We start from the raw sequence: 21,740 nt of genomic DNA, 5'->3' as shown, positions 1-21,740 counted from the left end.
CCACTCCTAATGTTAGTTGAAGTATGGACCAAATATGTTAAAGAGATTCAAAACTAATGACGAGCTGAAAAAGGAAAAAGGAAGAAGGCGGCCCGAGACTCGGATGGAGCGTAGTTGGTTGGAATCTTAGCAGTTCTAACGTCTAGCCGAAAAATTTGTACACAACATTTTTTTTTTTTTAGTCTAACTATTCTAGAGACAAGCATCCGATAACAACATTAAGAATTGAACCATCGACTTTTAAAATAACATACAAATTAAAAATAAAAATTTAACCCAACCCATTATTCTTGTTCTTCTAAATTATTGGTTCCTCCGCAAACAAAACCATTTAAACTACAAAATACGTCTTCAAAGCTGCAAGATGTTTGAGCCACAGCCTGCAGCACCCGACGCCCCTTGCCGTCGAACAGCTTCGCCCTTAGGGCCCCCAGGAGACCGTCGTCTTTTTCCATGCAACCCTCCTCGAAAGAAAAGGGTGGCTCCATGGGCTGGCTAGCATCGCCTGCATCCACTAAATTAATATATTTTCATTTATTGTTTTCCTTTATATAAGATCGAAGTTCAAAAGAATTTGTTATTTACCTATACTTGACTCAGAAGAGGTTGGAGGCAAGTAGGCGAAGTTGGTGCGAGCATTGGAGCCACGGAGAGCTCGTGCCGCATCGTCATAAGCCCGAGCTGCGTCCTCGGCGGTGTCGAAAGTCCCAAGCCATAGCCTGACCTTGTGCAGGGAGTCCTTGATCTCAGAGACCCATCTGCCGGAGGGCCTCTGGCGAACGCCTACATAGCGATGGTGGCCTCTTGATGATGGCTTCTTTGTGCAGGTTCTCATGGCCATGGGGGGGCCTCAAATGTGGAGCTTTAATTTGGTTTATAATTGTGAGTGAATGGAATGAGGACAAAGAAAATGGAGATGGGCCTTTTGGGAAACTGTAATCTGAGGAGGAGAGTACTGTTTTTTTGTGTTTGAATTGATTCCATGTTGCAGGCATATTGGTTGTTGGTATCGAGCAATGTGTTTATTAATGCCCAATTTCAACTCTCTACGATATGCCCAACTTATGATGTTGATGATGAAGAAAGGTAAGTTGGTTAATTAAAAAAAAAAGTGTTGATATCATTTTGTAACGATTCATGTTCAGAATTCGAATCCGAATTAGGAACTTTATCATGAACATGCAAGAAGTAACGTCGTATGTGATTCATATCTTATAGGACGCAACCCCATAACGACCAACATAAGTACTTATATAGATCGTGGTAATCTAGATAATGCACTACTAAAGAGTAGTTGTTGATTATCTCGTCAAAATAGGGAGTGATCCTATATCTACCAACTACGGCTTAATGTTTTTAGAATTTTATTTTTATTAATATATTTAGACACGTGAATGTATTCGAAGTTTAACTAATTCATCAACCAACATTTTCAAAAATAACACGCAAGAATAATTGTTTAATACTAAAAAAAAATTAAATAAAAAACATTTTTCAATTTTGTGTCTAATAAATTATATTATTTAAAAAATTTTAATACAATTTTTTTCTAGAAGAAATTAAAAAAAAAAAAAAAAAAAAGTTGGTTTTCAAATTTGGGGACATTTGTTTTATGTTTTTTTTTTTAACCAAAACTTGAGGCTTAGTAAAATATTGAATGAAATTTCTTTCTGACACGGAAAGTATTTGATTTCTTGGTTCTATTTAAAACTCCAATTTGTTGGGTATTTTAATTTATTTATCCTTTTCGCCACGTAGGTGTTTATTAATAATAGTGTGTTTAGAATAAATTTTTAATACAAATTTACTTTTCAAAAAATAAAATAATTTCTTAAGCATCTTTAAAAATTTTAATAGATTTAAACTGTAAATTCTCGAAATGTTTTTTTTTTAAAAATTATTAATACATAAAAACACTAACAAAACTTGAATTATTTTTAAAAAGCTATTTGAGATAGATTGTCTAAATTTTTAAAAAATATTTTGTAAGGAAAACACGTATTTTATAATTAATATAATTCCTAAAGAAAAAAAAAATCTATATTTGAAACATAATTTAAGATATAAAAACATTTTAATTAAAAAAACTATTTAAAGCAGAAAATATTCCAAACATGTCTATGATATAATTGAAATTGTTGAAAACATTACTACTTCAATAAAAATTTAAAGTAGTGTGTTTAGAATATATTTTAATACAAATTTACTTTTCAAAAAATAAAATAATTTCTTGGGACATTTTGAATGTGAAGAGATGGAAGTGATGACCGACTCATGTCTCATTTTTGGACTTTATTATATTTTCATTTCTTTTATATATCTATTATTTGAATTAAACTGCTATGTTTTTGTTTTATATTTATTATTACAAATTATATTTTTTAATATATTTATTAAATAATAATATTGAGGGAATTAAACAATAAATATAGTAAAAGACGTGCGAAACTTTTATTTGAATTTTAGTAAGGTGGCAGGCAGCCACAACAAATAAACATAATGGAATGGGAGAACGACGACGTTTCGATGGAGTTGTTTGACCGTAACTGCCCGTTGACCAACTCTGTGAAGATTTGATTCATGATAGAGAGAGAAGTGAACTCCACTCAACCGTTAAATTTCAAACTATTGAAGCGGCCATTTGACAAACATTATGGAGTTTTGACCAATGACTTATGGTGTAGAGACGTGAATGATGTTTGTAAGCGCGTTCATACTCTCCAACGTGCTCCTCGTTAAATTTGAGATCTCTAAAACGTTAATTTAAAAAGATTTTTTTTTTATCTATTTAATATAAGAAAACACGGATTAATATATTATGTTCGATAAACTATCACACATTTCAAAGAAAATACGTAACTTTGTGTGAATTTTGTTTTTACTTCATAAATTTCAATTTGAATTAAGTGGCATAAGTTCAATTAATGAGATCGTGACAAAGAGATCGAATTCTATAGTCGAGAATGTTGAGTAAGAAATTGACATTTTGTAGCTCATCATAAATTGGATAATTCATACCATCTTAAATAAGCAAGTTATTAAATGGATGAAATTCCTATTAAACAATATGATCTTTAGTAATAAAAGTTATTCAATAACATATTAATAAAAATACTCCTACAATCAATATATGAACGAAATTATTAATACCACGTTTCAAAAATATTTATTTATATTTGATTCAATAACATATAAATAACTTATTTACATTAAGTTTGGAGACAATATATTTAGTTCATATATTAAATAATAACAACTTTAAACTTTTTTTAATAATAAGAGTATTTTTTTTAAAAAAAATATTATCGATTATTGTAAATTATGTCAACTTAATTTTCTTTTCTTCTAATTACTCCAAACTATTTTTTTTTTAAAGTTTATTTTTGTTTCCAGATTTTGAATTTAACCACCAAAATCATTATATATCTTTAATGTCATAAATACTTTGAGTAGAAATTTGTTTTCTTTCGCCAACTTTTTAGTCAAGTAATGTGAAATATATTTATTTAATGAATCTCTACCGCTTCAACCACAAAATAAATAATGTTTTTTTTTTTTTTTTTTATAAATTCCAGCGAAGAATATTATTGAAGGAAACCATATTTTAACTAAAAAATAAATAGATTTTTCATAACTCTAGAAAATCACGTGACAGCCAAATTTGAAAACGGAGCTGATTCAGTATCTTTCAAAAAATTTCGTCCAAATGTGTGCGGTCAGCGGGTCCCACACCATTAATAAAATTAAAACATAGTGACGTCAAACCAGAAAGAGTGTACCCACCTTACCTTTTTCAAAAAAAAAAAAAAAAAAAAAACTATTTAAAAATATTCATGTTAAAAACATAATTGTAATAAAAAATATATATATCACACATAAAAATGGTATTTCCAATAAATGTATTATAACGTAAATACGAAAAACGATTTAGTGTCGCTGTTTATGAATATTTAAAATACTCGATAAATAGCTCTATTATTAGAGTTGAAAAATGCATTCATATGCCACATGTTTTACTTTGACCAAATGTTTTTAGATACAGTTTAAGGACGGTATTTCATTCATTCAAAAAATTGAGTTTAGAATCTATCTTTGAACTAAAAATACTTCTAATAGTTTTGAATCCCGACCAAACGAGTCAGTGGGAGATAAACTAAAGGGAGGAAACTTACTATAAGAGAGGAATTTAACATTTGAATTCAAGGAAAGTAATAAATTGTCTTTTATGTTCGGGTGAAGAAAAAAGAAAAAAAAAGAAGTTATTAACTCCAAATGGAATTCCAATTTTCTCCATTTTGAAAACGGACGACACGTCGTTTAGTTGATTTCACATGATGGTCGCCCACTCCCATTGAATACAGACATGCAAGTACAAGGTGTAAAGTCGTTCACTCAAATGAATTGGTCCAAATTTTAGTGAATTGCCATAACTTTTGTTTATCATTTAAAATTAATTAATAGGTTCTTAATTTGAATTGATTCACGTTAATTGAGTTATTATTAGATATAAATTTGAATTTTATGTCTTTTCACACTTATATCTAATAATGGATCTCGACTAATTTATAATTTTGGAAGTTATACGAGAACAAATCAAACCAAATCTCAAAAGTTAAAAAATGTTTAATAAATTTTTAAACGTTCTTCAACTTTAGAAAGTGGATAATAAATCCTTAAAATCTAAATTTTGTGTTTAATAGGGCTATAAATTTTTTCAATTTTGTATTAGTACATAAAAAGAACATTAGAAAATATTCTTACCGTTTAAATAAATAAATAAATAATTTCTTACCTTTTAAAAAATATTTTATAACTTTCAAAACCTTATTTTTAAATTTTTCATAAAAAATTTAAGTGTATTATTAAAAAGTTTGAGAGGTAAAGGATAAATATTAAACAAACTATCGGTTTAAAAGTAAATTTTATTAGTTTAACCAATATTCTATTATAAAAAAATACCCTACAAAGTTTAAAAAGTAAATTTTATTAGTTTAACCAATATTCTATAATAAAAAAATACCCTACAAAGTTTAAAAGTAAATTTTATTAGTTTAACCAATATTCTATATTATAAAAAATGCTACAAAGTTTAAAAGTAAATTTTAATATTTTAACCAATATTCTTAATGATGATGTCATAAAAAATCACAATATTTTATGTACCAACTTTTGCATACATAATAATACTTTGTATCTAAGATTTAAAGAAAAAGCAAATTAGATTTAAAAAGTTTAATCTTTTTATTTTGGTATTTTAATTGAGAGAAATAATAAGAGAATAAAAGGAGTAGACGGCAGCAGAATTAGACTTTTCATTGTGAAGTTTCGTAGCTTTGAAGGCCACAGAATTTTGGTTATTTATTTGCGACAAAGGGTCTAATCGGCAAACACTGCAACCACTGCAACCACTGCAAGCACCTTCGGCGTGTCAATGGCGAAGCTGTATGCGTCGTGTGCTGCAATGGTGGCGGTGCAAATTGGGTATGGCGGATCCAACATTCTGATGAAAGTGGCTAGCGAGAAGGATCTTGATCCTTTCGTGTTCTTCGTGTATCGCCATATCATCGCCTTCCTCGTCTTGCTTCCTTTCGCTTATGTCATCGATAGGTGCAATAATAAAACTCGTTTGTGTTCTTCCTTCGCTTATGTCATGGATTCATGGTTTATTATGGTTTGAATCATGCAGAAACAAACAGACTTCTTTGACGATTTCCACGACCATTAAGATCTTCTTGCTAGCCATTTTAGGGTCAACTACTTACTTGAATCTTTTCTACCTTGGAATTAAGTATACTTCAGCCACCGTGGCTTCCGCTTTCAGTAATGTCACTCCCAGCTTCACTTTTGTCATGGCAGTTTTGTTCAGGTACTCTAACCATTATTTTGTTGGTACGAGTCCTTTTTAAGAAAGGTCAAAACAAAGCTATGAGAATTAATGCTCAAAGTAGATAATATCATACCCTTCAGAGAATAGTGTTCGTCTAACATATTTAACAGAGTAGAAAAATCTTTTCAGATTGAATTAGATTGGGTGTTCCAATTATTTTATTTTTTTTATAAATAAGATAGAAATTGGTTCTTTTTTATTTTAATTCTTGGGAAACTTTTTCCCACTTTTTAAAATGTGGGTGTACTAAAATTCCATTTTTTTTTTTCATTTTTTTGGATAAATATGAATCATTCAAAAGTACTTCTTTATTAGTTTTGTAATTTATTATTATTATTATAATTATTTTAAAATTCACAACCGTAGAAATTGGAACTTTTCAACTTTACAAAAAGCTAAAATATCTCCCATCACTAAACAATATCAATATTGATGTAAAGGTAATGTATTTTCTTGAGGGAATCCTTACTTTTGATTTCGATCGAATATATTTATTTCATTTCTGGATGTGACATACTCTTACCTAATAATATTTATTTTTTTAATAAAAATCTAAGTTCATTACTAGTAAGGGTTAATAATTAATTTATTTAGTAAACTATTAATGTAAGTATTTTTTTTTAAAATTTTTTTATTACTTATGTATAAGATTGGAGAAAGTGAATATCAAAACTGCAAGAGGTGCTGCTAAAGTGTTGGGGACGGTGATCTGCATTGGCGGTTCCCTTATTTTCACGTTCTGGAAAGGACCGTACTTAACCAAAGCCATCTTCAAGGAGCCGCTCATAAACATATACAAGAATCAGGACTCTGGGAATAGCAGCGGCAAGGATTGGATCAAGGGCTCAGCTTTTATTGTTCTAAGTGAGATGTCTTGGAGTGCATGGCTAATTCTACAGGTAAATAACTCCATCAAATATGCTCTCCTTTTATGGAACCAAATGAAATAGGCTCATCAAATCTCAATGGCTTGCAGACATTTGTCACCAGAAAATACCCAGCTAAATTGACCATTACTGTTCTAACTTGCGTGTTTGCAACTGCACAATCTGGCTTCCTTGCCTTGTTCTTTGCCAGAGATCCAGAAAAATGGAAGCTGCACTGGGATGCACGGTTGTTAACCATCGTATACAGTGTGAGTGTATAGGATACAAGCTATCAACTAACTTCTAAACAAACTATAACTGACTTAATGAGTTATTCGTACTTACACATAGCATGCAATCACTTAGGCTTGGTCATTCCTGATGTGTGTACAGGGCATTATTATTTCCGCCGTGGGGTATTTTGTACAAACCTGGGTCATCAGCCACAATGGGCCAGTTTTTACTTCAATATTTAACCCCCTAATGCTGATATTTGTGGCCATATTCTCAGCATTTGTGTTCTCAGAGCGGCTTCATGTGGGCAGGTAAGCCACTCACTTCCTCTACTATGTTTGTATTGAATTGAAGGTGTTTCCTGAAACTGTTGCGTTTATGAAGCCTGGTGGGAGCTTTCTTTATCGTATTGGGTCTGTATTTGGTGCTGTGGGGGAAGAAGGCAGATCATGTGGTGGCGGATGAACAGCAGGAGAAGGAAAAGGTGTTCGTTGACACTGAAATGCAGAGTACGTCTGTAAATGATAATGAAGTGAAAGATAGTGTAAGAGAAACGAGAATTTCTCGGATTGGAGCTGCAAACGTTGCAAGTTAACTACAGAACACACCATGTGGCAGCACTTTGTTCTTTCACTGTTCTTGTAATCTATCTATACTTATTTAGAATGGAGTTTTACGTGTAGAATTAGCCATGCACTCCAAGACATCTCACTTGAACCAATAAAAGCTGAGCCCTTGATCCAATCCTTGCCACTGCATTGTCTACAATCTTGATTCTTGTTACCTACCATTTTTTTACTCAAAGTTCCCGTTGGTTGGATCGATAAGAAGTAGAATTGGGATCGAAAGTATGTATTCATATTCATAATGTTTAAATAGGATACAAGCTACCCACTAATATGTAATAAGAAAAATATAACTAATTAAATATTAAGAATAAAATAAAAATTACGAATATTCATCCACATATGGGTTTACTTTTTAAACTTTCAAAAAATTATTGAATTTTTGTTGGTTTGAATTTTTATACTTCTAAAGAAATTATTGGGTCAGACACCCTGGATGGACTGGGCCACACACGTTGGAGTGGAAAGGGTCAAACACACTGGATATGCTGGGCCGCAAAAGCTGGATGGGCTGGTCCGGGCACGCTTAGAGTGGGCTGAGCCGAACACGATGGGAGTGGGCTAGGCCGCGATCGCTGGGTATGGGCTGGGCCTCGCGCGCAGGAGTGGGCTAGGCCGCACACGATAAGATTTTGCCAGACCGCGCACAATTGGAGTGGGATGAGCCGAACACGCTGGGACAGGGCTGGACCGTACACGATTGGAGTGTACTGACACTGGAGTGGGCTGGCACGAGCACGCTGGGACTGGGCTGGGCACCCACGCTGGAGACGGCTGGGCCGCGCGCGCTGGGAGTGAACTGGAACGCGCACGCTAGCAGTGGGCTAAGCCGCAAACGCTGGAAGTGAGCTGGGCCTAACACGCTGGGAGTGGGCTAGGCCGAACACGATGGGAGTAGGCTCAGCCGCGAACACTGGGTGTGGGCTGGTCCGAACACGCTGGGAATGGGCTGGGCTGCGCACGCTGGAAGTGGGCTGGGCCGAACACGCTGGGAGTCGGCTGGGCCGCGCAAGCCGTCTCTGGGCTGGGCCTCTCGCGCTGCAGTGGGCTGGACCGCACACGTTGGGAGTGGGCTGGGGCCGAATACGATGGAAGTGGGCTAGGCTGCGCACACTGGGTGTGGGCTGGGCCGCACACGCTTGGTGTGGGCCCGACCGCGTACAATGGGAATGGGTTGGGCTGGGCTCAAAATAGTGGGAGTGGGTTGGGTCGAACACGCTTGAAATGGGCTGGGCCGCTCACGCTGTTACTGGGCTGTGACGCCCACACTGAGGAAGGCTGGGCCGTGCACGCTGGGACTGGTCTGGGCCGCACGCGCTGGGACTGGGCTGGGCAGTGCACGCTGGAGAAGGCCATGGGAGTTTTTGGTTCGGTTTTTTGTGTTTGAATTGGTTCAAATGATTTTTTTTCCTAATTTATTCAATTCGTGTACATCCCTCGATAAAACAAGAAATAAAATAAATTGATATATAAATACACAAGTTGTTGGCAAACTATTAAATTTAAAAGAAATACCATGACTAAGTTATACAGGCTACCAAACATCATCGTCATTTGTGTTTTATATTAATATTCCTTTCCTTTGTATAATAAGGTATACATTTCCTTTTTAGTTGCTCAATCGTAAGAATTCATGGTCAAGCGTGTTTTACTTATACCAATTTTGTGTTGCTGAAGGGACTCATGTTGGTTTATAGGAATAGTATTCACTTTTAAAGAGCGAGGGGTAGATAATAAGACCATGTTGCACGGGATGCAGGATAATGTCGAGGCCATGAAATGCCAAATCTAGATTCCGAATCATTATTTGAATCATGAACCTGAGTCATTACATAATATAATGTTTCATCCAATTTCTAAAAACTCAAAATTCATTAATATTTAAAATAAATAATAAATAATTGTTATATTTTAGTTTAAATATATTTAATGATTTTTTTCTTACCCATTTATTTTACAGAAATTTGGGACTTGAAAAATGTTAATCTAAATTTACTTTTGATAGTGAAAGTGTTTAATTTTTTTTTTCTTTCTTAAACTTTAATCGGTTGGTATTGATATATATCTAGAGTATATATTATTTATAGAATATATTTTAGATATTATATCATAATATTCTTTATTTATGATTTAATTTAATTTACCGTATATTTTATTTTATTCTCAATATTTAATTATTTTATATTTTACTCATTTATACTTCTTGTATCCTATTTAAAGGATATTAATATCAATGATAATATATACCTTCTCAATTCTATTTTCTATCTCATTCTTAATATGGTATCAAATCACCGATCTTGATCTTGGTATTCTTAAATATCAAAATTTTCTCTATTGCAGAATCAACCAAATACAGCTTCAAAAATTCGGATGTTGATTCAACACATCCTTATTATATTCACCATTCTGATCAGCCAGGATATTCACTTGTTCCAATCTTAGAGTAAATAAGTTATGAATGCTCTCATTGCCAAAAATAAAATTGGCTTCATTGATGACACAATTGAAGAACCGTCTCAAGATGCAAATTCAATCAAATTTGAACTATGGAATCAGTGCAACAGTATGATAATAACTATTGAAATAGATTGTCATATAGTTCGAGAAGCAAATACTTGTTTAGAGTTAACTTGATTAAGATCTAATCATCTGGACACACGTACGAAATACATTAAAATAGATTGTCATATAATTCGAGAAAAATTACAAGCTGGAATCATCAAACCGTGTTATGTTTCGACTAAAATGCAATTGACAGATATTTTCACTAAAGTTTTGGGAAGACATCAATTTTATTTTTTTAAAGACAAGTTGAGTGTGATTGACATACACTCTCTCACTTGGTATTGAGATATAATATCTAGAGTATATATTATTTATAGAATATATCTTAAATATTATATCATAATATTCTTTATTATGATTGATTTACCGTATATTTTATTTTATTCTCAGTATTTAATTATTTTATATTTTCTTCATTTGTACTTCTTGTATCATATTTAAAGGATATCAATATCAATGATAATATATATATTTCCAATTCTATTTTCTATCTCATTCTTAACAGTTGGGTATTTGAATTTATATAACTAACATATATTCTTAAATAATTCTATGTAAGGATTCAGAATCCAACTTCATGACTTGATGGTCGCGACATTCTCATGCATCTCCTGCGACATAACACGTTATTTAAAGAAATGTGCACATTATTTATATAGATAATAAATTTAATTTTCTTTAAGCATTTTTTAATTATCCTATATTCATAATTATCCTTAATCAATTTTTTAAAAAATATGTTGGAAGGGAAAACCCCATATTTCCTTACAAATAATATATTTTAAAAATGTACCTTACAAATAAACTTTGTAATGAATAGTTTTTCATTAAGTAAATAAATAAACATGTAGAAGACGTGTGAGACTCCTATTTTGAAATTTGGTCAGTGACAGTAAACCATCATTTTATACAAAAATGGGAAAAACGACGTCGTTTTATTGGAGTAGTTTGACCGTTAGTAGCCGTTGACCGATTCTTTGAAAATTTGGTCCATGATAGAGAAGTGAGCTCCACTGAACCATTAAATTTCAAATTATTGAAGTGAAAATTTGACTAAAATTATGGAGTCTTGACATGAGGTAGAGATCGAATTCTTGACCAAAGTTCAACTATCCCACCTTCTAATAATAAATAAAACATGTCGAATTTAGGATCGTGTGGGGAGAGATCGAATTCTTTAATCGAGAACGTTGTGATAAGAAATTGATATATGTAACTCTTCATAAGTTTGAATAACTCACACTATCATAGAGATGACGAACTAATCATTTGATCATTAGAAGTCACCATGACACGTTAATTTGATGCATAAAACTTTTAATTTTTAAAAATGTGTCATTATGCTCAATAGCTTATTGAGTTCGCTTCTAATTCCTCTCATTTTTAGTTGTAGTAAAAATGGGTTTTTTTTCTAAATAAAATTTGTCATAATTGGAGAAAATAAAAGAATTTAAATGATAATAATAATAATTAAAAAAAAATATATATATATATATATATATATAATCCAACGGTGTGTGATGGACGGGTCCCACACCATTAATTAAAATAAAACTTCGAGTCGTTTTTCCAACGTAGTGATACGATCTGTCGTGTCCAAGTCAAGTCATCTCCCAATTTGCTGACTCATTAATGTGAATATTAATTACTCCCACCCAAATCTACGGGAACTTTACCTGGCATTTACTTATTGGTTTCCTTTTACTCAATGGGGACCGATTTTTTTGGTTTTATTTATTATTTGAAAACATAATTGAAAACAATTATAAAAGCTAAATAATTATCAATGTTTTTTTAAATAAATAATTATCTATTATAAAATTTAATTCTGTAAATGTTTTTTTTTTTTTTTTATGAATTTATGAGATTTTATATTTAAAGTAGACAATATTTTGTATCTATAATTTCCGACAATATTCAAAATTATTCAATATTTATAAATTAGGTTTATGTCAACCCATTCGGAATAAAATGCTTTGCTCGTATGTTTATATATTATAAAGTTAACTTTTTCTCCATTCAACTTGCTTTACAACTACTACCACCAATCCATCCTATTTAATGTATCCTAAATTAGATAAATACTTGCAACTAATGACGGTAAAAATATGGATTTAAACCTTCATAAACCTTGAAAACATGGTAAAAATATAATTGTAATTAAAAAAAAATTATAACAGAACTAAGGTGACTTTATTTCATGAACTATAGATGTCTATAACTTTTACCATTAGTTTCATAAATTAAATTAATTTTATTATAACATCCAACCACTTACATGGGTACTTCAACTAAAAATGAATAAATATTTTATGTTATAACTTTTTAATATATAATAATACTACTTGTATCTAAGATGATTTAAAGAAACTCAAATTAGATTTAAAAATTTAAACAAATTTAAATAATTTATAATATTGAGGGTACTTTTGTCAATTGAACTCAAATATAAATGATAAAAATAAGAAAAATAAGAAAAATAAGAAAACGAGTAAACGGCAAAAGTAGTGGACTTTTGATTTTCTAAACACAGATGAAGTTTCGTGGATTTGAAGGGTACAGAATTTTGGTTATTTATTTGCGGCACAGGGGATTCGATCGCAGGTTCTGAGTCCCAATGACGAAGCTGTATGCGTCTTGTGCAGCTATGGTGGTGGTGCAGATTGGGTATGGCGGATCCAACATTCTCATGAAAATCGCCAGCGAGAAGGATCTTAATCCTTTTGTCTTCGTCGTGTATCGCCATTTCATCGCCTTCCTCCTCTTGGCTCCTTTCGCTTATGTCATCGACAGGTGCGATTAATAAATACTCGTCTTGTGTTCCTCGGAACAATCGTTTACTTTGGTTCTTTGAATTTTGCAGAAACAAACCCGCTTCTCTAACGATTTCGACGGCGATTAAGATCTTTTTACTCGCAATTTTAGGGTCAACCATTCATCTGAATCTATTCTACGTCGGAATCGGCTATACTTCGCCGACGGTGGCTTCGGCTTTCAGTAACGTCATTCCGAGCTTGACTTTCGTCATGGCTGTTCTATTCAGGTAGTTTAAAATTAAAATAGATACAATAAAACTTTATATGTTTATTTTTAATATTTAATTCACAAAAAGCTATTAGTTCTGTTTGTCGCTAAATAATGTTGGTATTAATCTAAAATACAGTACAAGATTGAAATATATATTCTTTATTTATTTTTGTTCTATATGATATTTAAATAATATTTTAAGCGTCTAAAATCAGTCATAAAGTGATTAATAGTAATTAATTAGTTTTAAATACTCATGTTCAATTCCGTACTTGTAAAGATTGGAGAAGGTGAATATTAGAACTGCAAGGGGTGCCGCTAAAGTGGCGGGGACGATTCTGTGCATTGGTGGTTCCCTTATTTTCACGTTATGGAAAGGACCATATGTAACCAAAGCCATCTTCAAGGAGCCACTCATAGACATATACAGGAATCATGACTCTGGGAATAGCAGTGGCAAGGATTGGATTAAGGGCTCAGCTTTTATTCTTATAAGCGATATTGCTTGGAGTATATGGCTAATTCTACAGGTAACTAACTCCATTCAAACTCTTCTTTTATGGAAGCAAATGAAATATGGTCATCAAATCTCAATGGCTTGGCTTGCAGGCATTTGTCACCAGAAAATACCCAGCTCAATTGACCATGACTGTGTTGATTTGCTTGTTTGCAACTGCACAATCTGGCTTCCTTGCCTTGATCTTTGCTAGAGATCCAGAAAAATGGAAGCTGCAATGGGATGCACGGCTATTAACCATCGTATACAGTGTGAGTATAGTCTATTGAGATGTAACCGCTCAAGTTCATTGTTAGTCGATATCGTGCTTTTTCGCCTTTTCCTTTTGAGCTTCCCTCAAAGTTTTTAAAACAAGTCGGATAGAAAAAGTTTCCTCACCTTTACAAAGAATGTTTCGTTCTCCTTTCCATTTGATGTGAGATCTTATAATCCACCAAGCGTCTTTGACACTCATATCTTTCTCCAATCTATGTGGGACCCCTAATTCACCATACTTCGGGCCCAACGTTTTTGCTGGCATACAACCTCGTGTCCACCCTTCGGGGCTCAGCCTTCTATGTCTGCCTCTTATACTATTTTTGTAATGGCCTAAGCCCATCACTGGCAAATATTGTCCTATTTGGAGTAAGTATGAGATCCTACATTTGTTTGGAGAGGAAAACGAAACATTGTTTATAAAAGTATGAAAATTTCTCCCTAGTAAACTAGTTTTAAAAAATTTGAGAGGAATCCCAAAATGGGCAATATATAGTGATGAGCTTGAGCTGTTATACTAGAACTCGAACCTCCTCATTATGGGTATACATAATGATGCTGAGTGTACAGGGCATAGTGATTTCGGGCGTGGGGTATTTCCTACAAACCTGGTGCATCAGCCGCAACGGGCCAGTTTTTACTTCAATGTTTAGCCCCTTGATGCTGATATTTGTGGCCATATTCTCAGCATTTGTGTTCTCAGAGCGGCTTCATGTGGGCAGGTAAGCCACTCACTTCCTACTATGTTTGTATTGAACTGAAGCTGTTTCCTGAAACTGTTGCGCTATGAAGCCTGGTAGGAGCTTTCTTTATCGTACTGGGTCTGTACTTGGTTCTGTGGGGGAAGAAGGCAGATCATGTGGTGGCAGCTGAACCGCAGGAGAAAGATAAGGTGTTTGTTGACACTGAAATGCAGAATACATCTGTAAATGATAGCCAAGTAAAGGGTTGTGTAACATAAACGAGAACATGAATCTTTTATTTCATATACAAATGCAAAAAGTAGAAATTTAATAACACGTTTTTGTAATGGTTAATGATACGTGTTCAACGGGAAAATTCGGCCAATCACAAATTAAAATTGAATACGATATGAAAACTCCTTAGTCGCAAATGCTAAATGTGAGGTGTGGTATTTGAACAATTCTAGATTGGGTGACGACTCATGTTGGTTTGTAGATATAATCTTCATTCTTAAAAGCAAGAAGTAAGTAACGCGACCATGTTACAGGAGAACGATGAGTCATTAGGTGCCGAATTCATATTCGAAATTCTAATATCAATCTTTTTTTTATTTTTTTATAGAAAGGTAAGATATTAAAAGAAAATTGGATGGCATGAGAGATGAAATAAATAAAGTAATTGATAGAATGCTCAACCTAGTTTTTCATTTCTTTTTCAAGCCCCTATTCATAGGTATATAAGTAAATAATAACATCTTAACTGTAATTAACCCTTTTTAATCAAATATACTACTTGATGACCATTATCTCCTTAGTATTCGAAATAATTTGTCATTAAAAAATTAAATTTATGTCACGTCATTGAAGATCGAATACTTTAGTAAAGTGTGTTCATTTGTTTTATCGACCGAAGAAAAATAAATTTAACACATAAATCAAAGTTGCTTTACAGCTGTTCATACTATTCATCATTAGATAAAAAAATTGAAATTTCATCGACCCAATTTGTATTTTTAAAGATTTATTGAGCAAATAGAACTCACAAACACTTTTTAATATAATAGCTATCATTTACGGTTTCAATTTATTTAATATAACCTTTCTTTATTTGGATGTCATATGTCTATTAGTAATCCTTATTCATCTTAAAACTACAGAGATAGATACGACTCTGATATCATTTATAATAATTTATGTCCTAAGATTTAAAATTTGGATACATAAATCACAAATCTCTTGTGGTTTATTTGGGACGCAAAAGGGAAAATGCTATGGCAACTGCGGGAGTGTCAATGAGGAAGCTGTTTGCGCCGTGTGCAGCAATGGTGTTGGTGTATATTGCGTATGGCAGATCCCACATTCTGGAGAAGATCGCTAGCGACAAGGATCTTAATCCTTTGGTCTTCATCGTTTTTCGCCATTTCATAGCCTTCCTCGTCTTGGCTCCTTTTGCTTATCTCATCGACAGGTGCAATCAAAATGTTTGAATCATCCTACAGTTTACCGAGTTGGCTTAATGGTTGATTATATGGTGGCTTTGTATAGAAACAAATGGACTTCTCTCACAATTTCGATGACGATAAACATCTTTTTGCTTGCAATCTTAGGCTCAACGATCCACCTGAATCTATTCTACGCTGGAATTAGCTATACTTCGCCTATAGTAACTTCCACTTTCAGTAACATCATTCCGAGCTTGACATTTGTCATGGCTATTCTGTTTCGGTACTGTGCCTATTCTTTTTCCGTATAAATTAATAAAAATATTCAAAGATTGGAGAGAGTGAATATCAGAACTGCGAGAGTGGTGCTAAAAGGGTTGGGGACGATTCTGTGCATCGGTGGTTCCTTTGTTTTCACGTTTTGGAAAGGACCATACGTAACCAAAGGCATCTTCAAGGAGCCACTCATAGACGTGTACAAGAATCAAGGCTCTGGACATAGCAGTGGCGAGGATTGGATAAAGGGCTGGGCTTTAATTCTTGTAAGTGAGGTTGCTTGGAGTGGATGGCTAATTTTACTGGTAAGTTCGTTCAAAGTCTTCTTTTATGCAAAGAAATGTGGTGCGACACAATATGCTCATCCAATCTTAATGGCTTGCAGACATTAGTCACTAGAAAATACCCAGCACAATTGACCATTACTGTTTTAATTTGCTTGTAATCACATCCAACTTGTCTTTATGAATGTAGGTCAATAACACCCGAGTTGTCTTTGAGAAGAGAGTGTAGGTCAATAACACTTTTGTCTTCACAATGGTGAAAATATCCGTCAAAAATAGACCGCCTTTAATTGGTTTACATTTTTAGACTTTCAAGAAATCATCGAATTTACAAGAAAGATGCAAAACCAAAAAATAGACCGCGTTTGATTGGTTTGCATTTTTAGACTTTCAAGAAATTATTGAATTTTCAAGAAAGATGCAAAACTCAAAAATATACCACAATGATTGACTCGAGGATTAGTAACTTGTCCCATTTAATTTGATTTGAAACAAGTGAATATCCTCCCTGATCACTTTTTGGTCCATGCATAAATGATTTATTGGATAATAACACCAAGATCGATGCTCTGGATCACTTGAGAGGTTGTGAAAGAAAATACAAACATCTTGAATATGTCACCTTTGAGCTTGGTGAGAAATTTGAAGATGCTTATAACGTATTCTTGATATTGGATGATCGGCAACTATAAAGGCTTCACTGATTGAGTTAGGGTTTGACTTTAGGTTTAATACTCCCCTTGGACTCAAAGTCCAAGGGGGTATTAGGAATATCACAATCAGTGCTCTGATATTAGGAATATCAAGATCGGTGCTCTGATACCATGTTAAAAAATAAAAATAGAAAATAGAATAGAAAATAGAATTGGAAAAGTGTATATTATAATTGATATTGATATCCTTTACCAGAAGTACAAAAATGAGGAAAATATAAAATAATTAAATACAGAGAATAAAATAACTCTAAATCAAATCATAAATAAAAGATATAATATCTAAGATATATTCCAGAACTAAATATATTTTTTAATATCTCAACATCTTTGTCCAATTCCTTATTCTACCTCGATCGATCGTCCCTGCTTTGGGATTTTGTATGAGTATTATTATTTATATATTAATACAAGGTTTTCAATTTGTACCATTTCTCTATTTGTGTGTGTTATCTTCGAATCTTTACCTATTAAATGCTTTCTAAAATCGTGAGACCGACGACAATATTTGTATATAGGACATTGTGATTTCAAGCGTGGGGTATTTCGTACAAACCTGGTGCATCAGCGCAACGGGCCAGTTTTTACTTCAATGTTCAATCCCCTAATGCTGATATTTGTGGCCATATTCTCAGCATTTGTGTTCTCAGAGCGGCCTCATGTAGGCAGGTAACCCACTCACTTCCTACTATGTTTGTATTGAATTGAAGGTGTTGCCTGAAACTGTTGCGTTATGAAGCCTGGTAGGAGCTTTCTTTATCATCTGGGCCTGTACTTAGTGCTGTGGGGTAAGAAGGCAGATCATGAGGTAGCAGCTGAACCGTAGGACAACCAAAACTCTCTGTCCACACTCAAATGCACAACACATCTGTAAATGAATGTTTTTTAGTTGCATTTTTTTCTATCATGCTCTTTATGTTCATCTAGATCGAGTGTGTGCGATCTTAACGGTATGAAACTTTAGAGATCAAATATACACTTATTCTAAATTTCATGGATAAAAAAAATGTATTTTTACATAATGAACTAGTCGAGAAATCGACCAATAAATAACCCAAGTCCACCGCTAATAAATATTGTTTTCTTTAGATAAAATGCAGTATGCTAGAAAGAGGTTTCCACACCCTTATAAAAATGTTTCGTTTCCATCCCCCACCGATGTCAGATCTCACAATTCACCCTTGCAGAGACTAACGTCCTCGTTGCACTCGTTCTCTTTCCAATCGACGCGGGATCTCACAATCTACTCTTCTTTGAGGCCCAGCATTGTCTCTGACACTCTTTCCTTTTTCAATCGATGTGAGACTTCACAATCTCGTAACAACACAAATTTAGAACCAATCGTCACACCAAACATGGCAAGGTGTAGCGATTAATTTTGGGAATGAAACTTATACACAAACAACAACCAACATATTGAGAAAGATAAGATGAGTGCATGTCTTAAAATACAAACGGGGGCCCTCTCCTGCAGCTCTTCATGTCCAAATCCCAACCCAAATTCCCTGCAATAAGGGGAACTGTATCTCTCTTCTTCCTTGGGCCTTTAAATTAAAAATTTAATGCATAAGACTCGTTCCTTTCTCCAGGCCATTCATTAGGCTCATCACTCCTTTATTTCTTTACAAAAAATAACTTGTGGCTTTGTGGCTTCAATTTGGCCAAGTCATTACGAATGTCCAAAAACAACAAACAAATTGACGTCTCAAAGCTCTCTTCCTATCTAAGGTTTAGAATTTGTTCTTTTCTTTTCTCCCAATTTCTTTGTAATGGAAACTTCTTAATCAAATTTTACGAACAAAACTAGGTACGGTTGAATGTTGTGAGTGAAGTCGCGTGTCAATCTGGGTATATATATATATATATTATCTATTTACGTTTTTTTAGTATCACATATGTATGGTATGAAGATTTGAACTTTCGATCTCAAATATAAAAATACATGTTAATTACTGTTGAGTTATACTCTTGTTCATATTTCTTTTCGTTTCATTCTATTTTAGCGTAATTTATGCAAGTAAGATTGTGTACAAGAGAGATTACGTTCGACATTGGAGGTGAGATTCGAAAATCTCCATCCTCCTTATATAATCCCTTGATACAAATTTAAACTTTTTATTATTTTATTTTTGTAACGCTTCTCTTTTTGTAAGAGTTCAATCTCATCGTTAGCAAATATTGTCTATTTTGGTCTGTTACGTATCGCCGTTAGCCTCACAGTTTTTAAATGTGACTATTAGGGAGAGATTTTTATATCGTTACAAGGAATGTTTCGTTTCCTTTTCCAACCGATGTGGAATCTCACAACTCACCCCATTGGGAGCCCAGCGTTCTCGCTGACACACTAGTCAGTGTTTCGCTCTGATACCATTTGTAACAACTCAAGCCGACTACTAGCAGATATTGTCCACTTTGGCCCGTTACATATCGCCATCATCAGCCTCAAAGTTTTAAAATGAGCCTGTGTTTCGTTTCTCTCCAACTGAGGTGGGATCTCACAATCCAACCCCCTTGGGAGCCTAGCGTTCTCGCTGGCACACCGTCCAGTGTCTAGCTCTGTATCATTTATAGCAACATAAGCCCACCGCTAGTAAATACTGTTTGCTTTGGAACCTCACAGTTTTAAAACACGTTTATTAAGGAGAGATTTTCATATCATTATAAAAAATGTTTTGTTCCTCTCTAACCATCGTGGAATCTCTCCACAAGAATCTAAGTTCAATCACACTCATACATGATCAAGCTAGGTGGACTCAAAACCAGCAAAAAGCAGTAAAAGTAGAGCATGCAAAACATACCATATCTTAACTCGAATCAAGAATTGGAGCATTCAAAATGTTTCTGGGCAGTTGTTAATGAATGAACTCAACAATCCAAGCTTGATCTCTACAATTGTTTTTTTAATATGTGGCACTCAATTTCCAAGCCATTAAAAAAAGGAAGGGAAGCTAGATGCAGAGATGCAGAGATGCAGAGATGCAGATGAGATAATGGCGGTGGGGCTGAGGGCGTGGGGGCAGTAGAACCCTCTATATCTTTCTCCACTCTTCACACTTCAATTTAATACCTCCAAAATATGTACCAATCACCATCTTCCATTTATCCAAATATATTATTCTTATTATTAATATTAAACTTTAGTTTAAAGTCAATGGGTTCTTCCAATCTTTTAGTTTTTACCCGTCTCTTAGATGCTTTTTAAAGTATCGTAATTGAGTTATTTAGTTAAAAGCGAATGTTCGATCTTTTTACTCTAAATTATATTGTGTGTTTTTTTACTGAATATATGTTTCAAATTTATCAAATTTTACCTATTCTCGACCCAAGTTTTATCGGTAGGTAAACATAAACTCAGTTTTTCACCTAATAGTATAAATGACTCGATTAGGGTTTTCTGAGTAGGGTAAAATTCAGTTTTTCACCTAATAGTTTAAATGACTCGATTTGAGTTTTCTCGGTAGGGTAAACTCAGTTTTTCACCTAATAGTTTAAATGACTCAATTAGGGTTTTCTCAATCGGGTTTAGATGGTAAGGTCATATATACATGTCTCAATTGGAGTCGTTCAATTTTCAGCTTTATGTCTATAAAAAACATAAAATAACCGAAAGGAATCTACTAAAACAATACAATTTTAGACTTCAATTTTAGAGGTTCTAGCTATGGTAATTGGTTACCCAAAATTTTAATGGCTCACGAGTTTTTTTGATGACAAGATATGTAGTAGGGTCGAGTGAATCTGTCCGATAAGAATAGTCAAAATTTTAGACTTTAATATATATAAAAGAAAATCAATTTTTTTAAAAAAAATTAGAAATTTATTCAACACTTTTAAAACATCATAACATCATTCACTTTTAAGAATGGGAATCAAAGAATAAGAATTAAAATTTTCATTACCGACTAAAATGCATAGAATCAATTGGTGAGACTCATCGAGCACTTTGAGAATCTCATTTCTCTCGTAAACTTTTAACGATCCTATTCTCATTTCTTATTTTGTAGGTCCCACGACGTTTTTATTACTTACGTTTAACTCTCTTATTTATATTATTTATTTTATTACATCACATACACAAGAAAAAAAAAACGTTGATTTATATTTTTTTAATATGAAATTATTTTAATCTTATTTAGTTATTTATTGATATGAAATAAATTCTTCATTACTATTAATTATCATTATATTAATTTATGTCAATTGATGTAATTCTATTTTAATTAGTTATTCTCTTTTAATATTAAATAAATATTTAGAAATGATATGAATATTCGAATAATTGTATTATGTCTCAACTTTATTCTAATTTCTGAAAAAAATTAAATATATTATTTATTTAATTTTTTTTTTTTTTTTTTTTTT

At 33.1% G+C, this 21,740-nt stretch overlaps 4 protein-coding genes across 6 annotated transcripts; 3 read left to right on the top strand and 1 right to left on the bottom strand.

The window, feature by feature from the left end:
- Positions 1 to 280: 280 nt before the first annotated feature.
- Positions 281 to 884, bottom strand: LOC111469103 (ethylene-responsive transcription factor RAP2-11-like). 3 transcript variants are annotated; one of them, XM_023114343.1, is made up of 2 exons: positions 586 to 884; positions 281 to 514 (listed from the first exon to the last, which is right to left on the bottom strand). In XM_023114343.1, the coding sequence occupies exons 1-2, from the start codon at positions 839 to 841 to the stop codon at positions 285 to 287; spliced, it is 486 nt and encodes a 161-aa protein (XP_022970111.1). In that variant the 5' UTR covers positions 842 to 884; the 3' UTR covers positions 281 to 284. The 3 variants fall into 3 exon arrangements, with proteins under 3 accessions (XP_022970111.1, XP_022970112.1, XP_022970113.1); XM_023114344.1 differs by having other exon boundaries at positions 281 to 505; XM_023114345.1 differs by having other exon boundaries at positions 281 to 505; positions 592 to 884.
- Positions 885 to 5,326: 4,442 nt separating this feature from the next.
- LOC111469060 (WAT1-related protein At1g43650-like) lies at positions 5,327 to 7,675 on the top strand. The gene is made up of 6 exons (XM_023114289.1): positions 5,327 to 5,607; positions 5,687 to 5,866; positions 6,537 to 6,786; positions 6,864 to 7,022; positions 7,147 to 7,298; positions 7,372 to 7,675. Exons 1-6 carry the CDS (start codon positions 5,432 to 5,434, stop codon positions 7,580 to 7,582), a joined length of 1,128 nt encoding a protein of 375 aa, XP_022970057.1. The 5' UTR covers positions 5,327 to 5,431; the 3' UTR covers positions 7,583 to 7,675.
- A 5,044-nt stretch (positions 7,676 to 12,719) lies between these two features.
- Positions 12,720 to 14,999, top strand: LOC111469064 (WAT1-related protein At1g43650-like). The gene is made up of 6 exons (XM_023114295.1): positions 12,720 to 12,974; positions 13,045 to 13,224; positions 13,489 to 13,738; positions 13,818 to 13,976; positions 14,551 to 14,702; positions 14,773 to 14,999. Exons 1-6 carry the CDS (start codon positions 12,799 to 12,801, stop codon positions 14,939 to 14,941), a joined length of 1,086 nt encoding a protein of 361 aa, XP_022970063.1. The 5' UTR covers positions 12,720 to 12,798; the 3' UTR covers positions 14,942 to 14,999.
- Positions 15,000 to 15,918: 919 nt separating this feature from the next.
- On the top strand, positions 15,919 to 16,894 carry LOC111468869 (WAT1-related protein At5g07050-like). The gene is made up of 4 exons (XM_023114001.1): positions 15,919 to 16,131; positions 16,209 to 16,388; positions 16,437 to 16,686; positions 16,856 to 16,894. Exons 1-4 carry the CDS (start codon positions 15,935 to 15,937, stop codon positions 16,892 to 16,894), a joined length of 666 nt encoding a protein of 221 aa, XP_022969769.1. The 5' UTR covers positions 15,919 to 15,934.
- The last annotated feature ends 4,846 nt before the right edge of the window (positions 16,895 to 21,740 follow it).

The sequence above is a fragment of the Cucurbita maxima genome, unplaced genomic scaffold (genome assembly GCF_002738345.1).
Source record: "Cucurbita maxima cultivar Rimu unplaced genomic scaffold, Cmax_1.0 Cma_Scf00038, whole genome shotgun sequence".
Lineage (NCBI taxonomy): Eukaryota > Viridiplantae > Streptophyta > Magnoliopsida > Cucurbitales > Cucurbitaceae > Cucurbita > Cucurbita maxima.
Note: the sequence above shows the minus strand (reverse complement) of the source record. Positions and strands in the feature narration are given on the sequence as shown.